The sequence below is a fragment of the Lissotriton helveticus genome, chromosome 8, assembly GCF_964261635.1.
Source record: "Lissotriton helveticus chromosome 8, aLisHel1.1, whole genome shotgun sequence".
Lineage (NCBI taxonomy): Eukaryota > Metazoa > Chordata > Amphibia > Caudata > Salamandridae > Lissotriton > Lissotriton helveticus.
Window position 1 is genome coordinate 172,065,618 of NC_136069.1, and position 23,451 is coordinate 172,089,068.

The 23,451-nt window shown below is 52.4% G+C and overlaps 1 protein-coding gene across 3 annotated transcripts in view; it reads left to right on the forward strand.

Moving 5' to 3' along the window:
• Positions 1-23,451, forward strand: part of BRWD1 (bromodomain and WD repeat domain containing 1) — a 2,464,655-nt gene that overhangs the window by 2,246,317 nt on the left and 194,887 nt on the right. For all 3 annotated transcript variants that reach the window (XM_078656838.1, XM_078656840.1, XM_078656839.1), the window contains one exon: positions 10,409-10,561. In XM_078656838.1, the coding sequence (XP_078512964.1) occupies positions 10,409-10,561 (153 nt within the window). The remainder of the gene's footprint in view (positions 1-10,408; positions 10,562-23,451) is intronic.

A 23,451-nucleotide genomic window follows, 5' to 3' on the forward strand; every position in this document is an offset into this window, starting at 1 on the left:
GCCGTCTTCGGGCGGCGCCGTCCCCGATGCCTCCCTCGATCCGGTCGACGCCGTTTAGAGAGTTCTACTTCAATGAGCCGGCCCCATCATTTGACACCCCTGAGTACCAGGAGATGGGTGATGAGGAGTATTGGGAGGGGTCTGAGGACCCTCTGACACTGGAGTGTCAGTCCCAGGAGGACTGGACAGGTGGACTTGGGGATGCCAGTTGTAGGAGAGTGGGGTCTGCAATCCTATGGTCACCCCAGATTTTTGCTTTTTGCTTCACTGGTTTACGACTTTCCCTGGCTGTGGGCATGCTAATCAGACCCACAGCCTAGCTGTTCTCTCTCTAAATTGACAACCATGTACTTTAGGTGCATTTACCAATTGGTACTGGGCCACCTTATCAGTCCCTGTACCCAGGGCCTAGGTGTACCCAGGGCCTACCAGGGGCTGAAGCATGTATTATGCCACCCCTGGCTGGCCATCCAAATCTGACACAACTGGCTGCATGACAGCTGGGGCAAGGTGGTGTAAACACCCTTTGCTATAGATATAGTATACCTATATCTAACCCTAAAATGGACACACATATTCCTATCAGTCACTCCTATGGAAGGCCTTATCAATCCTGAAGGCAGAGTGCTTGGAATTATGTGAGATGGTGCTCTGGCATGAGCTGAGCCCGTTTGCAGCTTGCGGAACCAAGTCCTAATAGCTGTTCCATGATAACGCTATACCATATACTCTTAAGTGCATTATCAACCTCGCGGTTAAATGCTAACTCTGGTATAACATTATCAAAACATGTCGAGTAAGGTGTCATACGATTTGGAATACTACCCCCTCGCCAATTCTGGCGACGGGGGTAGCATTCCACCCTTCTAGAGGGACACGACATGTATGTAACTGTGAACCCCGGTTAAAGTTAACTCGAGCCTCAGCATCACAAAATGGATGCTGCCACCACAGACACAAGTCTGACCTCCTGCTGCTGGAAGTCCTTCCAGCGAGGATGGCTTGGACAAAGGGTTTCCTGCCTTGGGAGGTGCTAGCACCACCCCAGACAGGACTTTGTGTATTGAGGTAGGGAGGCCTGAAAGGAATGAGACATGCCTGGGGCACACAAGGTGCCCTGTGTGTGAGAAGTTGGCCTGATATGCAGTGCTCACTATTCTAGTGATCACTATGTATCAGTCCAAACAACCCTTATTGATGATTGGTTGTAAGTCAACCTTATAGACCAGCTATCCTAGTAGCATGGATACGAGCAGTCTAAGGCTAAGACTCTAGAGGGCGTGTTAAGCCAGCTGTTTTACCATCACATTACCCCTTGAACACCAAGTGAAAGGACACCACACAAGTTGTTATGAAAATAAACAGTTATTTATTTATAACAAGACTACCCTGAACTCTTTATGAGTCAGGGAGCTAAGCACACAACAAAACTCTTACGAAAATACCTTAAGTCGCACAATTTACACAAATGCCCTAGGGGCACGAAAAACCATATACACAGTAAGTGGAATGCGAACTTGCTAGCAGGTAAGTAGTACTTTTCTAGACTTAGGAATCGCTAGGCCTACAATTCTAAACACTGGGATTAGATGCAGGAGGCCTGTGGACGTCGTGTGCAGAGTGGGAACTCTCACGCGTAAGGCGGGAAAAAGTCTATGGAGGCTAGCAGTTGCAAAGTTACTGTTCTCGGGCGAACCCGACTAGGTGGGTCGAAAACAAGAGTGGATCCGAACACTTAGGGTGTTGGACTATGCTGGAGCACCGGAGTCCTCAGGTTACCTAGCCCAGGGGCTGCGGCTGCATAGGGTTGAAGTTGCGTCGGAAACCGGTGTTGAAGATCCAGGAGCCTGAAGAAAGAGTTGCTGGCAGGCGGCCAGTGAAGAAAGTTCGGAGTGATCCAAGCCTGGATCAAGGAAGAAGAAACCTGTAAGCAGAGGGGACCAAGTTCTGAATCACTAGCCAGTGATTTTGAGTGGGCACCGGACGAAGTCACCTCAGCCAGGTGAGTGGGCGCTGCTGGGCTCTGCAGTCTCTCGGACCAGGAGGCGTTGTCGGCGACCAGGATGGAGGTGCGAGCTGTCCCACGAAGGTTCTTGCTGTCGACGTCGCTGGACCCAGGATTGGGCAACAAGTCTTGGCAAATGCAAGGCCCACGCGGTGGACCTAAAATGGCGTCTTGAGTGGACCAGGAGGGTCCAGGGTGCTCCTCTTTTGGAGGGGAGCAAGGGCTAGTCTGGAGCAACCAGACCAGCAGTGGTTGTCGTCGTGGAGCGTCGTGAGGGGGCCACTAGCCAACGGGCAAGCGACCTGGACAACGCGGTTGGCAGCAAAGAGCAGAAGGGCCCCACGCAGATCTCGTGGATGCAGGGGGGCTGAACTTCGGTGCTGGAGCTGCTCAGGGTCGGGGCTTCTCTTACCCCAAAGCACTCAGTCGAGGGTCACTCGGGAGTCGTGCTGGACAAGCGTCGTGCAGTTCTGAAGATGGCCGGTCCCTCGAGGTCTCGTCACACCCACGGATCACAGCTGGGCTGATGATGTAGGTTGAGGTCAGAGGTGCCAGGGAAGCCGGTTCTCGTCGTGCTGGAGCAGTCTTGATCCGAAGGAGAGACTGGCAACAAACCGCGATGCTTGGTTGGTGCCAGCTGCTGCAGGGTGACTACTCCTTAGTCACAAGGGAGAAATCTTGAGAAGAGTCTTGAGTTCCTTCTTGCAGAAAGTAGTTCCTACCTTTATCCTGAAAAAGGGGTCTGGCACGCGACTAAGTCCTGCCCTATGGGTGGGACCAGGAGGGGGGTGGTTACACCCCTCTCCTTTGGCGGGCTTTCCCCAGGCCAGGGGCTGGAGTGCCCCTGGAACTGGTTTCAGCCGGCCTATGCACAGTGAGCACCGGGGTGCCACTTGCAGTCACCTTCCTCTAAAGCCCTGCCTACCTAGAATACACAAAATCCTGTCTGGGACGGTGCTGGCACCGCCCCTGGCAGGAAACCCTTTGTCCTTGCCTCCTGGGCTGGGAGGACTCCCAGCAGCAGGAGGGCAGACTTGTGTCTCGGTGGCAGCATCCATTTTGTGGAGCTAAGGCTCTGTCTGACTTTAACCGGGGTTACATACATGTCGTGTCCCTCTAGAAGGGTGGAATGCTAACCCTGTCGCCAGAATTGGCGAGGGGTTAGTATTCCAATTCGTATGACACCTTACTCGACATGTTTTGATAAAGCGATACCAGAGTTGGCATATAACCGCGAGGATTATAATGCACTTAAGAGTATATGGTATGCGATATCATGGAAACGGCTAAGGGATGGATCCCGAAAGCCGCAGACAGGCTCAGCTCATGCCAGAGCACTATCTCACACGATTCCAAGCACTCTGCCTTCAGGATTGTCAAGGCCTGCCATAGGAGTGACTGATAGGAGATCTGTGTGTCCATTTTAGGGTTAGATATAGGTATACTATATCTAAAGCAAAGGGTGTTTACACCACCTTGCCCCAGCTGTCGTGCAGCCAGTTGTGTCAGATTTGGATGGCCAGCCAGGGGTGGCATAATATATGCTGCAGCCCCTGGTAGGCCCTGGGTACACCTATGCCCTGGGTACCTAAGGTACACTGTACAGGGACTGATAAGGTGACTCAGTATCCAATTAGATATGTACCTAAGGTACATGGAATTCATTTTACAAAGAGAGCAGTGGGCCTGGGGTCCTGAATAGCAGGGCCCCAGGTCAACTAAGTCAGAAAACCAGCAAAACACCAGGCAAAAAGTTGGGGGCAACCATAGTCGGGGATCTACCTTCCTACACTGTGCATACTCCGGTTCAAACCAGTTGCTGGGGGATCCCTGCCCCAGCTCTGGCGGGAAACCGGACAAAGGATAGGGGGTGTAACCACCCCACTTCCTGGTCCCACCCAGGGGAGGGACCTAGTCAGTAGTGCAGCCCCCTTTAGGAGAATAAAGGTAGGAGCTGGTCCCATTCCAAATTAGATTATCCTGAACTATTCAACAAGAAGGAACTCTGGCCTTCGACGTTCTGCTCCACAGAAGACTGAAGAATCTCCCTTGTGGACAAGGAGTGTCCACCCTGCAACTGCAGGCACCATCAAGCGTCCAGCGGCTTCACTTTGTCGTCTTCCCTCGAGGATCCAGACTTCATAACCCGACGAGACCCGGATTCCCAGACCTCTCCGACCTCAACTCACATCTGCAGCAAAGCTGAGACCCGTGGGTGCGACGAGACACGTGGGACCGGCCTTCTTGAAAGAACCTGCACTTCGCTTCCAGCACGACTCCCGAGGTAAACTCGACCAAGTGCTTTGGGGACTGAGAAGCCCCAGCCCCGAGCAGCCCCTGCACCGAAGATCAGCCCTCCAGCATCCACGAGATCTGCGTGGGGCCCTTCTGCTTGGTTGCTGCTCGACGCGTTGTCTGGTCACTTGCCGGCTGGCTAGTGGCCTCCTAGACGACGAACCTTTGAATCTTCTCTGCTGGTCTGGTTGCTCCAGACTGGCCCTTGCTCCCTTCCAAAAGAGGGGCACCCCGGACTCTCCTAGTCCGCACCAGACGCTTTCTTCACTCACCGCGTGGGTTGCCTTTGCCAAGGCCTGATGACGCCGATTCCGGATCCAACACCGCCGACAGCGAGAGCCTGCGTGGGACAGCTCATGCCTCCATCCTGGTCGTCGAAGACACCTCCTGGTCCACGTGGCTGCAGAGTCATGCGTCCACTCTTCACCTGATCGCGCCGACGACATCTGGTTCCTTCCTGGTTCCACTCCAGTCACTGGCTAGTGACTGTGAACATTGTCCCCTCTGCTTTCAGGTCTCCTTCTTCAACAATTCACCCTTGGATTGCACTTGACAACTTCCTCCTGGTCGCCTGCAGCATCTTTTCTTTCAGGCTCCATTGACTTCAACGCGAGAACCCGACGCACCTTGACACCTATGCACCCGCGGCCCGTGGGTGAGGTAACAAGAGCATTTCGGTGCTCAAGGGTAGTTTAACTGTCCTAGTGTCCAGTTCCACAGTCGTTTTAGTCCTACCTAGTCAGGATTGTCCGTACTCACCTTTAACTTGAACTGTACTGTCCATAGACGTTGTTACGCATCTCGCGTGTGAGTTGACACTCTGCACACGCGTTCCGTGGGCCTCCTATTACTTACCTGAAGTTAGTGTAGCGTGGTCCCATCGATCCTACAGCCTCTGGACAGCTCCATTCCTATTATCGACTTTCACATTCCACTTACTTAGTATATGGTTTGTCGTGCCCCTAGGGCACCATTGTAATTTTGTGCAACTTTTAGTATTTTTCGTAAGAGATTGTCATGTGTTTAGCCCTCTGACCTCATAAAGAGTTCAGAGGTGTTGTTATTAATAAATATACTGTTTATTTTCATAACAACCTGTGTGGTGTCCTTTCATCTGGTATTCAAGGGGTTATATTGTGGTAAAACAGCTGGCTTCACATGCCAAAAGAGTTTAGCCTAAGACTGCTTTGTCCATGCTACCATTAGGATAGCTGGTCTATAAGGTTGACTTACAACCAATCACCATAAGGGTTGTTTGGACTGATACAAGGTGATCACTAGAACTAGTGAGCATCATATATCAGGCCAACTTCTCACACCAGTGGTCTGGACACCTCGCCAGACACTGGTTTTGTCTCACCTCCTACCGTGGCTACGGAGGAGGGGGCAACCTACAGTGTGGTGCTGACGCGGGCGGCCAAGGCCTTGGGCCTTGAACTCCCCGTTGTGGCCGTCAGGACTAACCTCCTCACTGAGGTCCTTATACCGCAGTCAAGCTTGGCTGAGCCTCTGCTGCCGTTTAATGAAGCCTTGACCGACGTTCTTTTGGGCACTTGGTCCAGGCCCGCTACAGGTTCGCCTGTAGATAGGAACGTGGCCAGACTCCACCGCCCAGCCCCGGGCGACCCTTGTTTCCTGTCCACCCACCCCACCCCTGAGAGCCTGGTGATCCAGGCCTCCAATTCCCAGACCACATTCCCGTCGGCTCCGCCTGACAGGGAATCCAAGAGGTATGAGCAATATGCCAAAAAGGTATTCTCCTCCCTGAGTCTGGGACTGCGGTCTTCCAACACCGTATGCCTCTTGGGCCGCTACACCCACTCTTTGTGGGATACAGTCACGGACGTGCTGCCAGAATGCCCGTTGGAGGTACGGGCTAAACTCAGCCAGGCCCTTGTGGAGGGCTGAGATGCAGCGCGGTATTCTATCCGGTGTGGGCTGGATACCACCGACTCACTGGGCAGAGCGATGGCAACGACTGTGGCGATACGTCGCCATGCCTGGTTGAGGTCCGCCAACTTCTCGGCCGATGTCCAGAATACACTCATGGACATGCCGTTTGATGGCCGTCTCCTTTTTGGCAACAGGGCAGACCATGCGCTTGAGCGCTTTAAGGACTCCAGGGCTACGGCCAGGTCCTTGGGCCTCTCGGCCCCGCCCCAGCAAACGGGTGCCTTTCACCCCTTTCGTGGCCAAGGAAGGGGAGCCCCCACACGTGCTGCCAGCCACGCACCGCAGACTAACATCCAACACGGTGGCGGCCGCCGTGGAGGCGGTCGGGGACAACGGCGAGGCCAGTCCACACCCTCCCCCACAGCATCCGCCTCAAAACCCTTCTAGTCCGTGCTTTCAGGCCCATGTGACGCCAGTGGGGGTCAGGGTTCACCATCACCTCCTCCACTGGCGCACTGTCACGTCGAACAGGTGGGTGCTGCAAATCGTCCGAAGGGGCTACTCCCTCCCATTAGAGGCGACTCCTCCGGCCATACCACCGCGTATCAGGGGATCATTTGCAACTTCTGCAGGAGGAAGTTATGGCCCTCTTGGCCAAGGGGGCCATCAAGCGCATTCCTGGGCCAGAAGTAGGGTGTGGTTGCTACTCCCACTACTTTCTGATACCCAAGAAGGGCAAAGGGGGCCTACGCCCTATCTTGGACCTACGGAACGTCAACGGCTTCCTCCGGAAGGAGAAGTTCAAAATGCTGACACTGGCTCAGGTCTTAGCTGCCCTGGACCCAGGAGACTGGATGGTCGCGTTGGATTTGCAGGACGCTTATTTCCACATCCCCGTCCTGCCTGCCCACCGGCGCTACCTGCGGTTCACGGTTGGCCACGAGCACTTTCAGTTTACCGTGCTCCCCTTCGGCCTTACCAACGCCCCACGGGTGTTCACAAAGGTGATGGCTGTGGTCGCAGCTCATCTGCGCAGGTTAGGGGTTTCAGTCTTCCCCTACCTCGACGACTGGTTGTTGAAGGCGGGCTCGCCCCAGACAGTCGTCAGCCACCTCCAGAGGACGGCAGACCTCCTGCACCAGCTGGGGTTCTCCATCAATGTGCCGAAGTCACACCTGTGCCCCTCTCAGAAGCTCCTCTTCATCGGAGCGGTTCTCGACTCGGCGTACTTTCAGGTTTATCCACCCGAACAGCGGGTTCGGGATATTCAGGCTCTGATTCCACCTTTATCCCGGATCTCGGTCAGGTTGACGCTGCGGCTTCTGGGGCTGATGGCCTCCTGCATCCTTCTGGTGCATCACGCCCGGTGGCGGATGCGGGCTCTGCAGTGGGACCTGAAGTTTCAGTGGGTCCAGCATCAGGGCAACTTCTCCGTCCATGTCCTGATCTCAGAGGGCACTGCGAGACAGCTTCAGTGGTGGCTCACGGACCACGATTGGGTCAGCGGCAGATCCCTCTCCCTTCCCCAACCGGAGCACGTAGTTGTGACAGACGCGTCCCTCCAGGGCTGGGGAAGCCACATGGGAGAGGCGGAGATCAGAGGCCTCTGGTCTCTGGCGGAGTCCCAGCTCCATATCAACCTTTTGGAGCTGCGGGCGATTCGTCTAGCACTGAAGGCATTCCTCCCCTCTGTCCGGGGGAGTGTAATGCAGGTGTTCACGGACAACACCACCGCCATGTGGTACTGCAACAAACAGGGCGGGGTGGGGTCGTGGACCCTTTGCCAGGAGGCTCTGCACCTCTGACTGTGGCTGGAACATCAGGGCGTGACTCTGGTGGTTCAACACCTGGCAGGTTCTCTGAACGCCAGGGCGGACAAGCTCAGCCGTCGGTGCATGATGGATCACGAATGCCGTCTGCACTCGGACGTGGCGCAAGGCCTCTTTCAGCAGTGGGGAGAGCCTTGGTTAGATCTATTCGCCACAGAAGAGAACGCGCAATGTCATAAATTCTGTGTGTTGGAATTTCCAAGACGGCACTCGCTCGGAGACGCTTTTCATCACGAGTGGAGTTGCGGTCTGTTGTACGCCTTTCCGCCTATACCCCTTCTGCCCAGAGTGCTGAAGAAGATAAAGCGCGACCGGGCCCAAGTCATCCTTGTGGCTCCGGACTGGGCACGAAGGTACTGGTATCCCGAGCTACTCAGTATGTCAGTTGATCCCCCGGTTCGTCTGCCTCTTCAGGAGGATCTTCTGTCGCAGCAGCAGGGGACCGTCCTCCACCCGAACCTGTCCAGTCTCCACCTCCATGCTTGGCGATTGAGCGGCGACAGTTGAGGCCATTTGACTTGCCTCCTGAAGTCTGTAATGTCATTCTGGCAGCCAGGCGTCCCTCCACAAAATCGGTATACGCCTGCAGGTGGAATACGTTTGTGGCATGGTGCACAGCAAAGGATGTGGATCTACTTTCTGCCCCTCTTTCTGAGGTTCTTTTCTTCCTTCTTTCTCTTGCCCAGCAGGGCTCTGCTCTGGGCACGATCAAGGGCTACCTTTCTGCCCTTTCAGCCTTCTTAAGGCTTCCTGATCAGCCATCTTTGTTCAAGTCCCCAATTGTAAATAGTTTTTGAAGGGCATCACACACATGTTCCCTCCTGTTCCATTCGTGATGCCTCAGTGGGACTTGAACCTTGTACTTACTTATCTGATGTGCGCTCCCTTTGAGCCACTTCATAACTGTCCTCTCCGTCTTCTTACTTTGAAGACTGCTTTCCTGGTTGCCATCACCTCTGCCAGGAGAGTGAGTGAGCTTCAGGCTGTTTCTTCCACACCTCCTTTCCTCTCTGTCCATCCGGACAAGGTTGTGTTGCGGACAAGACCCTCTTTCCAGCCCAAGGTTGTCGAGGCCTTCCACATCGGGCAGTCCATTACCTTGCCCACCTTCTTTCCGCCTCCGCATCCCTCGAAAGAGGAAGAGAGGCTCCACCGTCTGGACCCAAAAAGTGCGCTCTCTTACTATCTGGATCGCCCACGCCAGTTCCGGGTGGATGACCAACTCTTTGTTGGTTACGTGGGCGCTAAGAAGGGAAAGGCGGTGCACAAGCGGACCATCTCTCGGTGGATCATCTTGTGTATCCAGGCATGTTACTCCTTGGCTAAAAAGGAGCCCCCTGTTGGATTGAGGGCTCATTCCACTTGGGCTACGGCGACTACAACTGCCCTGGGCCGGGGAGTGCCCTTGCAGGACATTTGCCAGGCAGCTACGTGGGCCTCGCTGCACACGTTTGCAAGACACTATTGCCTGGACAGTCAAGTCCGGAGGGATGGCTTTTTTGGCCGTTCCGTCCTCCAGGACTTTCTGGTGTGATTATTGGTTCGCAGACCCACCACCGGGGTTGGTATTGCTGGGGTATCTATTCTAAGGTAAGGAATCTATCACTAACCTGTCTCTTTCAAATGCACAAGTTACTACTTGTGTAACGATATATCTGTAAGAGACATTACTTAGTGATAGATTCCTTACCGACCCACCCATCCTCCCCGTTCCGCGAACCGATTTCTAGGGTTAAGGTCATCCCCTTCAGGGCCGTAGTTTCAATGGCACCAGTGTTGGTTTTTAACATGGCTCTGCGTTTCTGGCACGGAAAAGCTGTGTCTAAGAACAGACGTCAGCACGCGGAGGCGGCGCTCCGACGACGTCATCACGGCGCCGACGAAGGACGCGGAGCCGCAGACGACGCCTACCGACGCGCAAGGGTACTGCTACGCAAAAAAATTCCGGATCCAGTCTGACGCCTGGGGATATTCTAAGGTAAGGAATCTATCACTAACTAATGTCTCTTACAGATATATCGTTACACAAGTAGTAACTTATGCAACAACGCCGCCAACGTCACGTGGAGCAGAATGGAGCCACTCAACGGCACACTCTAGGGGTATTGCTTGAGCAAAAGTTTGCGTATCCAGCCTGATCCCTAGTAAATTCAAAAGTAAGGAATCTGCAGCTAAATAGTTTCTACCATGTAATGCATTAACAAAGGTAAGTAACTTGTTCATTTAGGCAATAAAGCTCAAATGATTCCTTGCTTTAGTATAGGCAAAAATTGTTTTCTTTGATGCTTGCTTGTCCGTTGAGGACTTTTTAATGTGGGCGCTCTTTTTCAAGATGATCTTCTATTTGATGTTTAACTATTAAAATCTTAACTAATTCTTTATCTAGGATTATAGAGATATTATAGATACTCCAATGGATTTTGGAACCGTAAGGGAGACTTTGGAAGCTGGAAACTATGACAGCCCAGTTGCGCTGTGCAAAGATATGAGATTAATATTCAGCAATGCAAAAGCCTACACTCCAAACAAAAGATCCAAGGTATTTTTTAAATGTTCAGATTAATAAAAAAATAATTTTTTTCTATTCATTAATGCTATTTAAATGTATAGGTCAAAAATGTGAATGAATTTAAAATTGTATAATGCAGTTTCATTTCTTGCCTATCTTGTTAGTTATTTTTTCTTCCTTCCTATGGCATCACCCAAGGTCACTCATTTTTTTCTATTCATTAATGCTATTTAAATGTATAGGTCAAAAATGTGAATGAATTTAAAATTGTATAATGCAGTTTCATTTCTTGCCTATCTTGTTAGTTATTTTTTCTTCCTTCCTATGGCATCACCCAAGGTCACTCTCATCAAATGAAATTAGTTGAGATTTTATGGCTAATAGTGTTTTCTCTTTTTGTTACCCAGATGCTTAAATATTCTTTTCACAGTAACGTTTTCTTCTCTGTTGTTTTTGCTCTTTTTGTTGTGTACACTCTGCATATACTAGCCTCCACCACCTGAGTCTTTCCTTGCCCTGAAAGAACTATTTTTATCTGAAAGAAGCACTTTAGTTAGATTACTTACCTTTGAATATCCCCAGGCGTCAGACTGGATCCGGAAATTTTTCGTCAGCCGTACCCCTGCGCGTCGGTAGGTGTCGTCTGCGGCTCCGTGTCCGTCGCCGGGATGACGTCGTCGGAGTACTTAGACGCTGCCCTCGCGCGCAGACGTCAATTCTTCTTTTTTCCGTGCCGGCTAGCACAGATGCGGGAAGAGCGAGTACCTTAGTCGCTTTTTGACTAACTTTTTGGCCTGTTTTGGCTATCTTTTTCAAGTCGATTCGACTCCTGGTGCCGGTAGGGATGCCTGGGTTCAAACCCTGCGACGCCGGTGTCTTTACTCTCTCGGGGCCGACGACGACAAGTCGTGCATCGACTGCCTTGACCTGGAAAGCTAGGTGCGGTCCCGTAAGCTTCTTAAGCTCTGGCAGTTGGCTCCTCGCCGCTCGAGGCCCCGGTCGCGGAGGAAGTCGAGGGACCGGTCGCGGAGCTGAAGCCATCGTCGCTCATCGGGCCTCCACCACTCGTCGGTGTAGGATGTGAGAAGTTGGCCTGATATATAGTGCTCACTATTCTAGTGATCACTGTGTATCATACCAAACAACCCTTATTGATGATTGGTTGTAAGTCAACCTTATAGACCAGCTATCCTAGTAGCATGGACACGAGCAGTCTTTAGGATAAACTCTAGAGGGCGTGTTAAGCCAGCTGTTTTACCATCACATATACCCTTTGAACACCAAGTGAAAGGACACCACACAAGTTGTTATGAAAATAAAGGATATTTATTTATATCTGAAAGAGACACGTTAGTATTAGATTCCTTACCTTCGAATATCGCCAGGCGTCAGACTGGATCCGTAAATTTTTGCGTAGCAGTACCCTTGCGCGTCGGTAGGCGTCGTCTGCGGCTCCGCGTCCGTCGTGGGCGCCGTGATGACGTCGTCGAAGTACTTAGACGCCGCCTCCGCGTGCTGACGTCAGTTCTTCTTTTTTCCGCGCCAGCAAGCGCAGATCTGGAAAAAGCAATAACCCTAGTCAATTTTGACTAAACTTTTTTGATCCTTTTTGATTACTGTTTCGAAGTCTCTCGACTCCGAAAAGGTGCCGATAGGGATGCCCGGCTTCAAGCCTTGTGACGATTGCGACCGGCTGATGTCGGTCACGGATCCTCACCGCGTCTGTTTGTCGTGTTTGGGCGTCGACCACGACGACAAGGCCTGCTCCGACTGCCGGGCCCTCTCGTCGAAAGCCAGGCGGGAGCGGTCCCGTAGGCGCCTAGAACTCCGGCAGTCGGCCCCGCGCCGTGAGAGGTCCCGATCCCATGGGAGGTCGAGGGACAGGTCGCGGGCCCGGAGCCACCACAGCTCCGAGAGTAGGCCGCACTCCTCCGGGTCGAAGTCGTCGTCAGGTAAGAGGCACAAGAAGTCCAAGCGGCGTCATCGCTCCTCGGACTCCCCCCGACGCTCGCGCGATGCGGCCGGGGGTTCGGGTGACACCGCCCACGCGGCTCCTTCGGAGTCGCGGGTGCCGCGTCCAGCCCCATACCCTACGGTCCCTGGGCTCAACGCGTCGCCGGAGGAGGTCGAGCGCTTCCTCATGGCCATGAGGAAACTCTCTCCTCCGACGGGCTCCGCGGCGCCTCCAGGCCCAGCGGACCCGTCTGGGAGCCCTAGCGGGCCGCCGGCTCCGGCCCCGACGCCGTCGGGTGCTTCGGCCCCGACGCCGCCGATGCCTTCGGGCCCGGCGCCGCAGGTCCCTGTAATCCCGACGCCGCCGGCGCCTTCGGGCCCGGCGCCGAGGGGTCCAGTTGTTCCGACTTTGGGATCTGGTTCGTCGCCGGTGGATCTGACGGCCTCCCCGGCGTCGGACCCTCAGGTGTCGCCTCCGGTGCCGTCCTCGGGCGGCGCCGACCCCGGTCCTCCTTCCGTTCCTGTTCGGCCGTCGGGACGGCCCCGTTGGGCGCCGCTCCAGACGCCGTTGGGTGATTTTCACTTTTATGAACAGGCCCCATTGGTTGAGGACCCTGAATTTCAGGAGATGGGTGAAGGAGAGGACTGGGAGGGGTCTGAGGACCCTCTGACCAGAGAGTGTCAGTCTCGTGAGGACTGGACAGAAGACCTTGGGGAGGCCAGTGGCCTGGACACCTCTCCAGACACTGGGTTTGTCTCCCCTCCTACCGTGGCTTCGGAGGAGGGGGAAACATATGGTGTGGTGCTGATGAGGGCTGCCAAGGCCTTGGGCCTTGAGCTCCCCGTCGCGGCCGTGAGGACTAACCTCCTCACTGAGGTCCTTAAACCGCAGTCAAGCTCGGCCGAGCCTCTGCTGCCTTTTAATGAGGCCTTGACCGACGTTCTGCTGGGCACTTGGTCCAAGCCCGCTACGGGTTCGCCCGTAGATAGGAACGTGGCCAGACGCCACCGCCCGGCCCCGGGCGACCCATGTTTTCTGTCCTCCCACCCTACCCCCGAGAGCCTGGTCATCCAGGCCTCCAATTCCCAGACCGCATTCCCGTCCGCGCCCCCGGACCGGGAATCCAAGAGGTATGACCAGTATGGGAAGAAGATCTTCTCCTCTATTAGCCTCGGCCTGCGGTCTTCTAACACCGCCTGCCTCTTGGGACGTTACACCCACTCTGTGTGGGATAAGGTCGCGGAAGTGCTACCAGAGTGTCCGTTGGAGGTACGGGCCAAACTCGGCCAAGCCCTTGTGGAGGGCCGGGATGCAGCCAAATATTCCATCCGGTGTGGGCTGGATACCACTGACTCGCTGGGTAGAGCGATGGCAACGACGGTGGCGGTCAGACGCCACGCCTGGCTGAGGTCCGCCAATTTCTCGGCAGATGTCCAGAGCACGCTTATGGACATGCCGTTCGATGGCCGTCGCCTCTTTGGCGACAAGGCAGACCATGCGCTTGAGCGTTTTAAGGACTCCAGGGCTACGGCCAAGTCCTTAGGCCTCTCGGGCCAGCACTCCTTTCGTGGCCACGGAAGGGGTGCGCCCACACGTGCCGCCAGCCACGCACCGCAGGGCAATACCCAATGCGGTGACGGCCGTGGGAACCGCCGTCCTGGTGGTCGGGGGCAGCGGCGAGGTCAGTCCACACCTTCCCCCGCAGCATCCGCCTCTAAACCCTCCTAGTCCGTGCTTTCAGGCCCATGTGACGCCAGTGGGAGGCAGGGTTCGCCATCACCACCTTCACTGGCGCACTGTCACGTCGGACAGGTGGGTGCTGCAAATCGTCCGAAGGGGCTACTCCCTTCCCTTCGAGGCGACTCCTCCAGCCATGCCACCGCAGAACCACCGTGTATCGGGGGATCACTTGCAACTTCTGCAGGAGGAAGTTACGGCCTCTTGGCCAAGGGGGCCATCGAGCGCGTTCCTGGGCCAGAAGTAGGGTGTGGTTGCTACTCCCACTACTTTCGGGTACCCAAGAAGGGCAAAGGGGGCCTACGCCCTATCTTGGACCTCCGGAACGTCAACGGCTTCCTCCGGAAGGAGAAGTTCAAAATGCTGACACTGGCTCAGGTCCTGGCTGCCCTGGACCCAGGAGACTGGATGGTAGCGTTGAACTTGCAGGACGCTTATTTTCATATCCCCGTCCTGCCTGCCCACCGGCGCTACCTGCGGTTCATGGTGGGCCACGAGCACTTTCAGTTTACCTTGCTCCCCTTCGGCCTTACAAGCGCCCCACGGGTGTTCACAAAGGTGATGGCGGTGGTCGCAGCTCATCTGCGCAGGTTAGGGGTTTCAGTCTTCCCCTACCTCGACGACTGGTTGTTGAAGGCGGGCTCGCCCCAGACAGTCGTCAGCCATCTCCAGACGACGGCAGACCTCCTGCACCAGCTGGGGTTCTCCATCAATGTGCCGAAGTCACACCTGTGTCCCTCTCCGAAGCTCCTCTTCATCGGAGCGGTTCTGGACTCGGCGAGGTTTCGGGTTTATCCGCCCGAACAGCGGGTCCGGGATATTCAGGCTCTGATTCCCATCTTTCAGCCGTTATCCCGGGTTTCGGTCAGGTTGACGCTGCGGCTTCTGGGGCTGATGGCCTTCTGCATCCTACTGGTGCATCACGCCAGGTGGCGGATGCGGGCTCTGCAGTGGGACCTGAAGTTTCAGTGGGCCCAGCATCAGGGCAACCTATCCGACCACGTCCTGATCTCGGAGGGCACTGCGAGACAGCTGCAGTGGTGGCTTACGGTCCGCGATTGGGTCAGCGGCAGATCCCTCTCCCTTCCCCAACCGGAGCACGTAGTTGTGACGGACGCGTCCCTCCAGGGCTGGGGAGGCCACATGGGAGAGGCGGAGATCAGAGGCCTCTGGTCTCCGGCGAAGACCCGGCTCCACATCAACCTGTTGGAGCTCAGGGCGATTCGTCTAGCGCTGAAGGCATTCCTCCCCTCTGTCCGGGGGAGTGTAGTGCAGGTGTTCACGGACAACACCACCGCCGTGTGGTACTGCAACAAACAAGGCGGGGTGGGGTCGTGGATCCTTTGTCAAGAGGCTCTTCGCCTTTGGCAATGGCTGGAACGCCAGGGCGTGACCCTGGTGGCTCAACAACTGGCAGGTTCTTTGAACGCCAGGGCGGACGAGCTCAGCCGTCGGTGCATGATGGATCACGAATGGCGTCTGCACTCGGACGTGGCGCAAGGCCTCTTTCAGCGATGGGGAGAGCCTTGGTTAAATCTATTCGCCACCGAAGAGAACGCGCAATGTCATCAGTTCTGCGCGTTGGAATTTCCAAGGCGGCACTCGCTCGGAGACGCTTTTCGCGCGAGTGGAGTTGCGGTCTGTTGTACGCCTTTCCGCCTATACCACTTCTGCCCAGAGTGCTGAAGAAGATCAAGCGCGACCGGGCCCAAGTCATCCTTGTGGCTCCGGACTGGGCACGAAGGTACTGGTATCCAGAGCTACTCAGTATGTCAGTCGGTCCCCCGGTTCGTCTGCCTCTTCAGGAGGACCTTCTGTCGCAGCAGCAGGGGACGGTCCTCCACCCGAACCTGTCCAGTCTCCACCTCCATGCTTGGAGATTGAGCGGCGACAGTTGAGGCCATTTGACTTGCCTCCTGAAGTCTGTAACGTCATTCTGGCAGCCAGGCGTCCCTCCACAAAGTCGGTATACGCCTGCAGGTGGAACAGATTTGTGGCATGGTGCACAGCAAAGGCTGTGGATCCACTTTCTGCCCCTCTTTCTGAGGTTCTTCTCTTCCTTCTTTCTCTTGCCCAGCAGGGCTCTGCTCTGGGCACTATCAAGGGCTACCTTTCTGCCCTTTCAGCCTTTCTCAGGCTACCTGATCAGCCTTCTTTGTTCAAGTCCCCTATTGTTAACAGATTTCTTAAGGGCATCACTCACACGTTTCCTCCTGTTCCGTTTGTGATGCCTCAGTGGGACTTGAACCTGGTTTTGACATTCCTGATGTGCGCTCCCTTTGAGCCACTTCACAACTGTCCTCTTCGCCTTCTGACTTTGAAGACTGCCTTCCTGATTGCCATCACCTCTGCCAGGAGAGTGAGTGAGCTCCAGGCCCTTTCTTGTACTCCACCTTTCCTTTCTGTCCATCCGGACAAAGTGGTGCTGCGTACCAAACCTTCTTTCCTGCCCAAGGTTGTCACGGCCTTCCACATCGAGCAGTCTATCACCTTGCCAACCTTCTTCCCGCCACCGCATCCCTCTAAAGAGGAAGAGCAGCTCCATCGTCTGGACCCAAAACGTGCGCTCTCATTCTACTTGAATCGCACACGCCAGTTCCGGGTGGATGACCAACTCTTTGTTGGTTACGTGGGCGCTAAGAAGGGGAAAGTGGTGCACAAGAGGACCATCTCCTGGTGGATCATCCTGTGTATCCAGGCATGCTACTCCTTGGCTAGGAAGGAGCCCCCTGTTGGATTGCGGGCTCATTCTACCTGAGCAACGGCGGCTACCACTGCCCTGGGCAGGGGTGTGCCCTTACAAGACATCTGTCAGGCAGCTACGTGGGCATCGCTGCACACGTTTGCACGACACTACTGCCTGGACAGCCAAGTCCGGAGGGATGGCTTCTTTGGCCTTTCCGTCCTCCAGTACTTTCTGGTGTGATTATTGGTTCGCAGACCCACCACCGGGGTTGGTATTGCTGGGGTATCTATTCTAAGGTAAGGAATCTAATACTAACGTGTCTCTTGCAGATGCACAAGTTACTACTTGTGTAACGATATATCTGTAAGAGAAATTAGTTAGTATTAGATTCCTTACCGACTCACCCATCCTCCCCGTTCTGCGAACCAATATCTAGGGTTAGGGTTACCCCTTTCAGGGCCCTAGTTTTCAATGGCACCAGTGTTGGTTTTTAACATGGCTCTGCGTTTCTGGCGCGGAAAAGCTGTGTCTAAGAACTGACGTCAGCACGCGGAGGCGGCGTCTAAGTACTCCGACGACGTCATCACGGCGCCCACGACGCCGACGACGGACGCGGAGCCACAGATGACGCCTACCGACGCGCAAGGGTACTGCTACGCAAAAATTTCCGGATCCAGTCTGACGCCTGGGGATATTCTAAGGTAAGGAATCTAATACTAACTAATGTCTCTTACAGATATATCGTTACACAAGTAGTAACTTGTGCATTGCACCACCTTACCCAAGCTGAGTGATCAGCCTGTGGTGTCAGTATGGATATCCAGCCAGGGGTGGCATAATACATGCTGCAGCCCCTGGTAGACCTTGGATGCACCTATGCCCTGGGTACCTATACTACACTATACAGGGGCTCACAAAGGTGACCCAATACTCAATCAGGTATGTACCTAAAGTACATGGTATCAATTTAGAGAGAGAACAGCTGGGCTGTGGGTCTGATTAGCAGGCCCACAGCCACACTAAAGTTGAAAAACCAGAGAATCACAGCAAAAAAGTGGGGGTGACCATAGGAAGCAGACCCTACTCTCCTACATGCGGTATTTGTGTTGTAGTGCCAATTCAGGTGAGGGTGTGTGAGGAAATTCACCTTTGAAGACTGCCTTTTGGGACTAACATCCAATTGGCTTCTTGCAGAAGGGAGGGGACACCTCCCTGGCCTGAAATCCCTCAATGTTCCCCTTCCTGAGAGTCATTAGCATGTCACTCCAGGAAGGCAGAAAGCTGTTTCATGGAGCAGGCTCCATGTGTGTCCGGGAAACTGCAGGAGTTTTAAAGGCAACCAAGTGGCAGCTTTGATAAAGCTGCACACTGCAACAAGTTATGTTAATTTCGACTTGAGCTACAAGTCAGGTTTAATGGAAAAATGTGTTTGATACCATGGAATGCCCACTTTGGTCCCACTGTTCAGGAGATAACACAGCTGAGGGGCCAGCGTGTAACCCTGTACTCGCAAATTGGTCGACCAAGTTTTTCCACTGTAAGAACGGCTGTTTTCCTTGTTTTACTTTCAGGACATGTAAAGTACATGTCCTGCCTGTGTCATATGTTGCACCCTGCCTTCAGTGCTCAGTAGGTCTGCCAGAGGGGTGACTTACACATATGTCCAGGGGAAATGGTTGCTTTGCCATTGCTCTCAATGGCAAAGTCGGGCTTGCAGTGCACAACTTCTCTACCAGTGCGCCATGGTGTACTGGGGGACTTGTTTTACTTGGGGGACCTCCAAGGTGACGACAAAGTGCTGCAAAAGCCCTGGTTTTCCTCTCTAACTTACATGCGCTGGGTACATTTAGTAGGGACTTACAGGTACGTTAGCCTTTTCTAATTGAGTATAGTCAAGTTGACATGCACTTTAGGTTCATGGCACTATAACTGATTTCTGGTTAACAGGCCTCAGTGCACTCCTAGTTGCAAAACCAGCAGTATCAGTCGAAAAACTTAGGGGTGACCATACAATGGGTATCTTTTATTAAAATTTCTAGCTGAGAAATATGCCCTATTGAGGGGGCCAACCATTGTATGCGACATATACTGATCTATCAACAGCGTTTGATACTTTCAACCGGTCACGTCTGTCGAAGAAAATGGATAGATGTGGTATTGAGCAAGGATTATTGAAACTGATAATCCTCATGAGGGTTCATGGACACAGATTAAATTGCTAAATAGTTTCTCATCGAGAAAAATTGAAACACCTATCTGGCTAAGACAAGGATACATATTTGCACCTCTTTTGTTTCCTATATATCTCAGATGCCCCGAAATATTTGACAGAAGCCAGATAATTCCCACCAAAACTGGGTTAGGAACATGTGTCCTACATATTTTACGCAGATGATTTAGTCTTAATTGATCTCACCCCAGTTTATTTACTGAGACAAGTGAATGAATTTACAAACTATTATGCTTCCACTGAATTGCCAATAAGTGTAACAAAAATAAAAGCAATGTATTTTTTTCTCAAAAGGCCTAAAGGAATAAGATTGATATGGTGGTTGAATGGCCAACAAATACAACTGTGTCCATATATAAGTATCAGGGAATGATCTTTAAGAAATACCCTTTCTTTCAAATAACAGTTGAGTCTCAAAAACAAAGATGCTCAGTAGCTGGAGCACCGGCTCGGTTAGACCTGGAACATGACCACAAATCTGTAGGGGCACTTAGGGAGCCTTATAGTATGAAGATAGTTAACTGACTTTTGTATAAGTGTGAGATAGTTGAGGCACAGGAGATGAAATGTATTGAGCAAATTGAGATAGATATATGTAAAAAGTGGTTCGGCCTTCCGAAGGGGACAGTGAACTGCACTTTATGACTGGATCTCGGATTAAGGAATATAAAGTTCAAATATTACCAAAGATTGAGTAATTGGTACAGGATCTTAACATCGGTACAAAAGGGGGTGGTGATGGACGGAGCATCTGAACCAATCAAACACTCACACCCAGTCGAAAGATCTGGGTTTAATCCATCACCGTTCTTTAGCCCACTCTGCCACCCCAGTTCAGACATGGCTATATGCAAATCAGTCTAACCCTGTGCCTCATGGGAACAGTCCAGCCCGAACTGCCAAGCCATGCAATCCCTGGACCGGAAACAAGCTTCCGAGGATCTTAACATCTACTAACATATTAAAATATACAATAAAGAATTACCTCCTGTCTAAAAAGGATGTATCTTGGATGGTGAATCTTGGGACAATTATGGCGAAGATTGTGACCGACTTGTCTCCATTAGTCCAAAAGAGTGCTCACAATTATCTAAGAAGAAGCTATTTAAAAATATGAGAGTAAAAAGCACCTTAATTGTGTAAGTGTGAATTCTCTGGAAAAATGCAATTATATCTAAAAGAAATAAATGGGTGTTTCAGTGCCATTCTCGTGGTGAATTGGACTTCACATTCCGAAAGGCAAAGGGCCCCTGGAGCCGGTCCTTGCCGATTCCCTACTTCTGGTCAACTGAAGGTGCTATAAAGTGTATTGTTTAGTGTGGGACGCGCATAGGCCACACCTGGTCCAAGGGCAGGTACAGCTTCGCCCTGAAGAGGCCAGGCTAGGCTACCCTCTTTCATCCTAATCGTAAGTGGACACTTTACATTGTATTGTGGAACCAGATTATCACTTAGTTATTGGCCTTGATAATTTTTCTTTACACCTGAACTGTGTTGGAGTTCTGACATGTTGCAATGGGGAAACAAAAAGCACCCGAGTTAACAAAAGTCAATGCCAAGAGACTTAAGAAACCCACATCAGGAACTTCTCCACCTAGGGTTAATACAGGCACAAACTCTACTCTGGATGACCTTGACCATTTAATTAAAGAAGTGGAGTCCATACTAAATACCGACTCAATCACGGCCATTGAACCAATAGTCAAGGTGCCAGCCATGTTTAAAAATAGACCTCAGGAGAGGTGTGTACCCTTCTAATGAAAGGTTAAGTGATTCTCCTGTTTGTGATGTGTCGCCTCCCACCTCTAAACTCCAGCTGTCCCCAGAGATTATTATCCTCCCGAATGAGCCATGCTCAATCAGGTAGGCAGTGTTGATGAGACAACACCTAGTCTCCATTTTGATGTGATCATACTGCTGGTACAGGATCATTTGGTAGCAAGAGCATGTATTGATAAAACAACTGATACAGCCAACATAGCTACCACAGCTAAGCTAGTTTCTACAGAAGGTCACCAAGAAACAGCGGGCGCTGAGAGTTTTGTAGGCCTTTATCATGAACTTGATGACCTAAAAGGTCTGTTAACAGGGTTAATTGACTGTTTCACAAAAGTTAACATGGGAACACATATTTGCTGCTGTAACTGCTATACGAGCTGTGAACCTATGCAGATTGGGGCCCCAGTTCCTAAGACTCCTGTTAGGGCAGGGGAATCTGCTGAACAGGCAACTATTAAACACACTACTTCCCAAGAACTGCACCCGAATCACTCATCTGACCGTAAGGAATCCAACATGGTGCCAAAACTAAGTTAAAGATTGGACAGAAGGAACCGTATATGAGAAAGTCTTATGAGGGAGATGGATCCTCTATTTGATGCATTTTATTCTCGGTACGCTAATTCCACCAGCCCAGCCTTGCGGCAACAGGATACTTCACAATTTTCAGCATCTTATTCCTAGACATATGCTGCGGCATCAATCTGATAGTCTGTATGCTAAACAAAAAAGAGCGAAAACAAGACCACTGGATATGGGCTCCCACCGGCATAGCTTGCCACAAGCATGTAATGAACGGAAAAGGTGCAAATGCCGCTAATTTGAAACTCAAACTTTTGTTGCTTGAAAACACACGATTGGGTCAATGTGTTTGTTGAATTTAATTCTGCTTATTTATTTGTTTTATATTTTCTTTTTAAACACTTCTATTTCAATCACAATTTTTTACATGTATGATACAAATATAAAAACCTGGTGTACATGACAATTATAATACATTTCTCACAAAACCTCACTTATTTACAAACTAGTATTTTCTATTCAACATTCAATCTTCATTCATACATCAATCAACCCAATACAAACAACAAAAACAAAAACCATAAATGATTCGATCAATGCTGGAATAATGATATTGATAATGAGGTCCAAGCTGTGCTCTCCCAATCTGTTGCCAAAGGTAAAGATGCGGCTAAGTTCGCCATTCGGTGTTGGTTGGACACCGCGGAATCTCTTGATAGGGCGATTTCTACCACTGTGGTGCTTCGCCGCCACGCCTGGTTGAGATCTACTGGGTTCCTGTCAGATGTCCAGAGCTTGCTCATGGACATGCCCTTTGATGGCGCTCGCCTGTTTGGCGATAAATCTGACAGTGCGCTGGAGCATTTTAGGGACTCTCGGGCTACGGCCAAGTCCTTGGGTCTCTCCACCATGCGCCCTGCCAAGTTTACCTTTCATTCCTTTCGTGGCCACGGAAGGGGCATCCCTGACCGCTCGTTCAGTCAGAAGCCTGGGCAGAACCAAACTCCACGTGGGCATGGAGGCCACCAGGGGGCCAGCGTGCGGGTCAGTCCACCTCCACTCCCGCTGCATCCGCCTCAAAGCCTTCCTAGTCTGAGCTTTGGGGTGCACCCCACGCCTGTGGGCAGCAGGATTCGACTTCACCTTCCCCAATGGCGTGCTTTCACTTTGACAAGTGGGTGCTGCAACTCTTTTGGAGGGGTTACTCCTTCCCTTCGAGTCTACCCCTCAGCCATGTCACCTCAGTGCCACCGCATGTCGGGGGATCATTTTGCGCTTCTCCAGCAGGAAGTAATGGCCATCTTGGCCAAGGGGGCCGTCGAGCGCGTTCCTTGGCCAGAAGTAGGACGTGGTTGTTATTCCCACTACATTCTGGTCCCCAAGAAGGACAAAGGGGGTATTCACCCCATCTTGGACCTCAGTAACGTCAGTCGCTTCCTCCGGAAGGAGAAGTTCAAGATGTTGACTCTGGCTCAGGTCTTGGCTGCCTTCGACCCTGGAGACTGGATGGTAGTCTTTGACTTCCAGAATGCCAATTTTCACATCCCCGTTCTGCCACCCCACAGGCCTTACCTACGGCTCACAGTAGGCCATGAGCATTTTCAGTTTACGGTGCTCCCCTATGGCCTTACCAGCACCCCTCGGGTGTTCACAAAAGTGATGGCAGCGGTCTCAGCTCATCTGCGCAGATCAGGGGGTTCCAGTTTTCCCCTATCTCGACAACTGGCTGTTGAAGGCGGGCTCACCCCAGGCTGTCGTCTCCCACCTCCAGACTACTGAAGAACTCCTGCATTCACTGGGGTTCACTATCAAAGTGCCGAATTCGCACCTGATTACCTCTCAGAAGCTCCTTTTCATTGGAGCAGTTCTGGACGCATTGCAGTTTCTGGCCTATCCTCCCGAGCAGCGAGTCCGGGATATTCGTGCTATCATACCGATTTTTTAACTTCTATCCTGGATTTCGGTGAGAATGACACTGAGGCTGCTGGGCCTTCTGCATCCTGCAGGTGGAT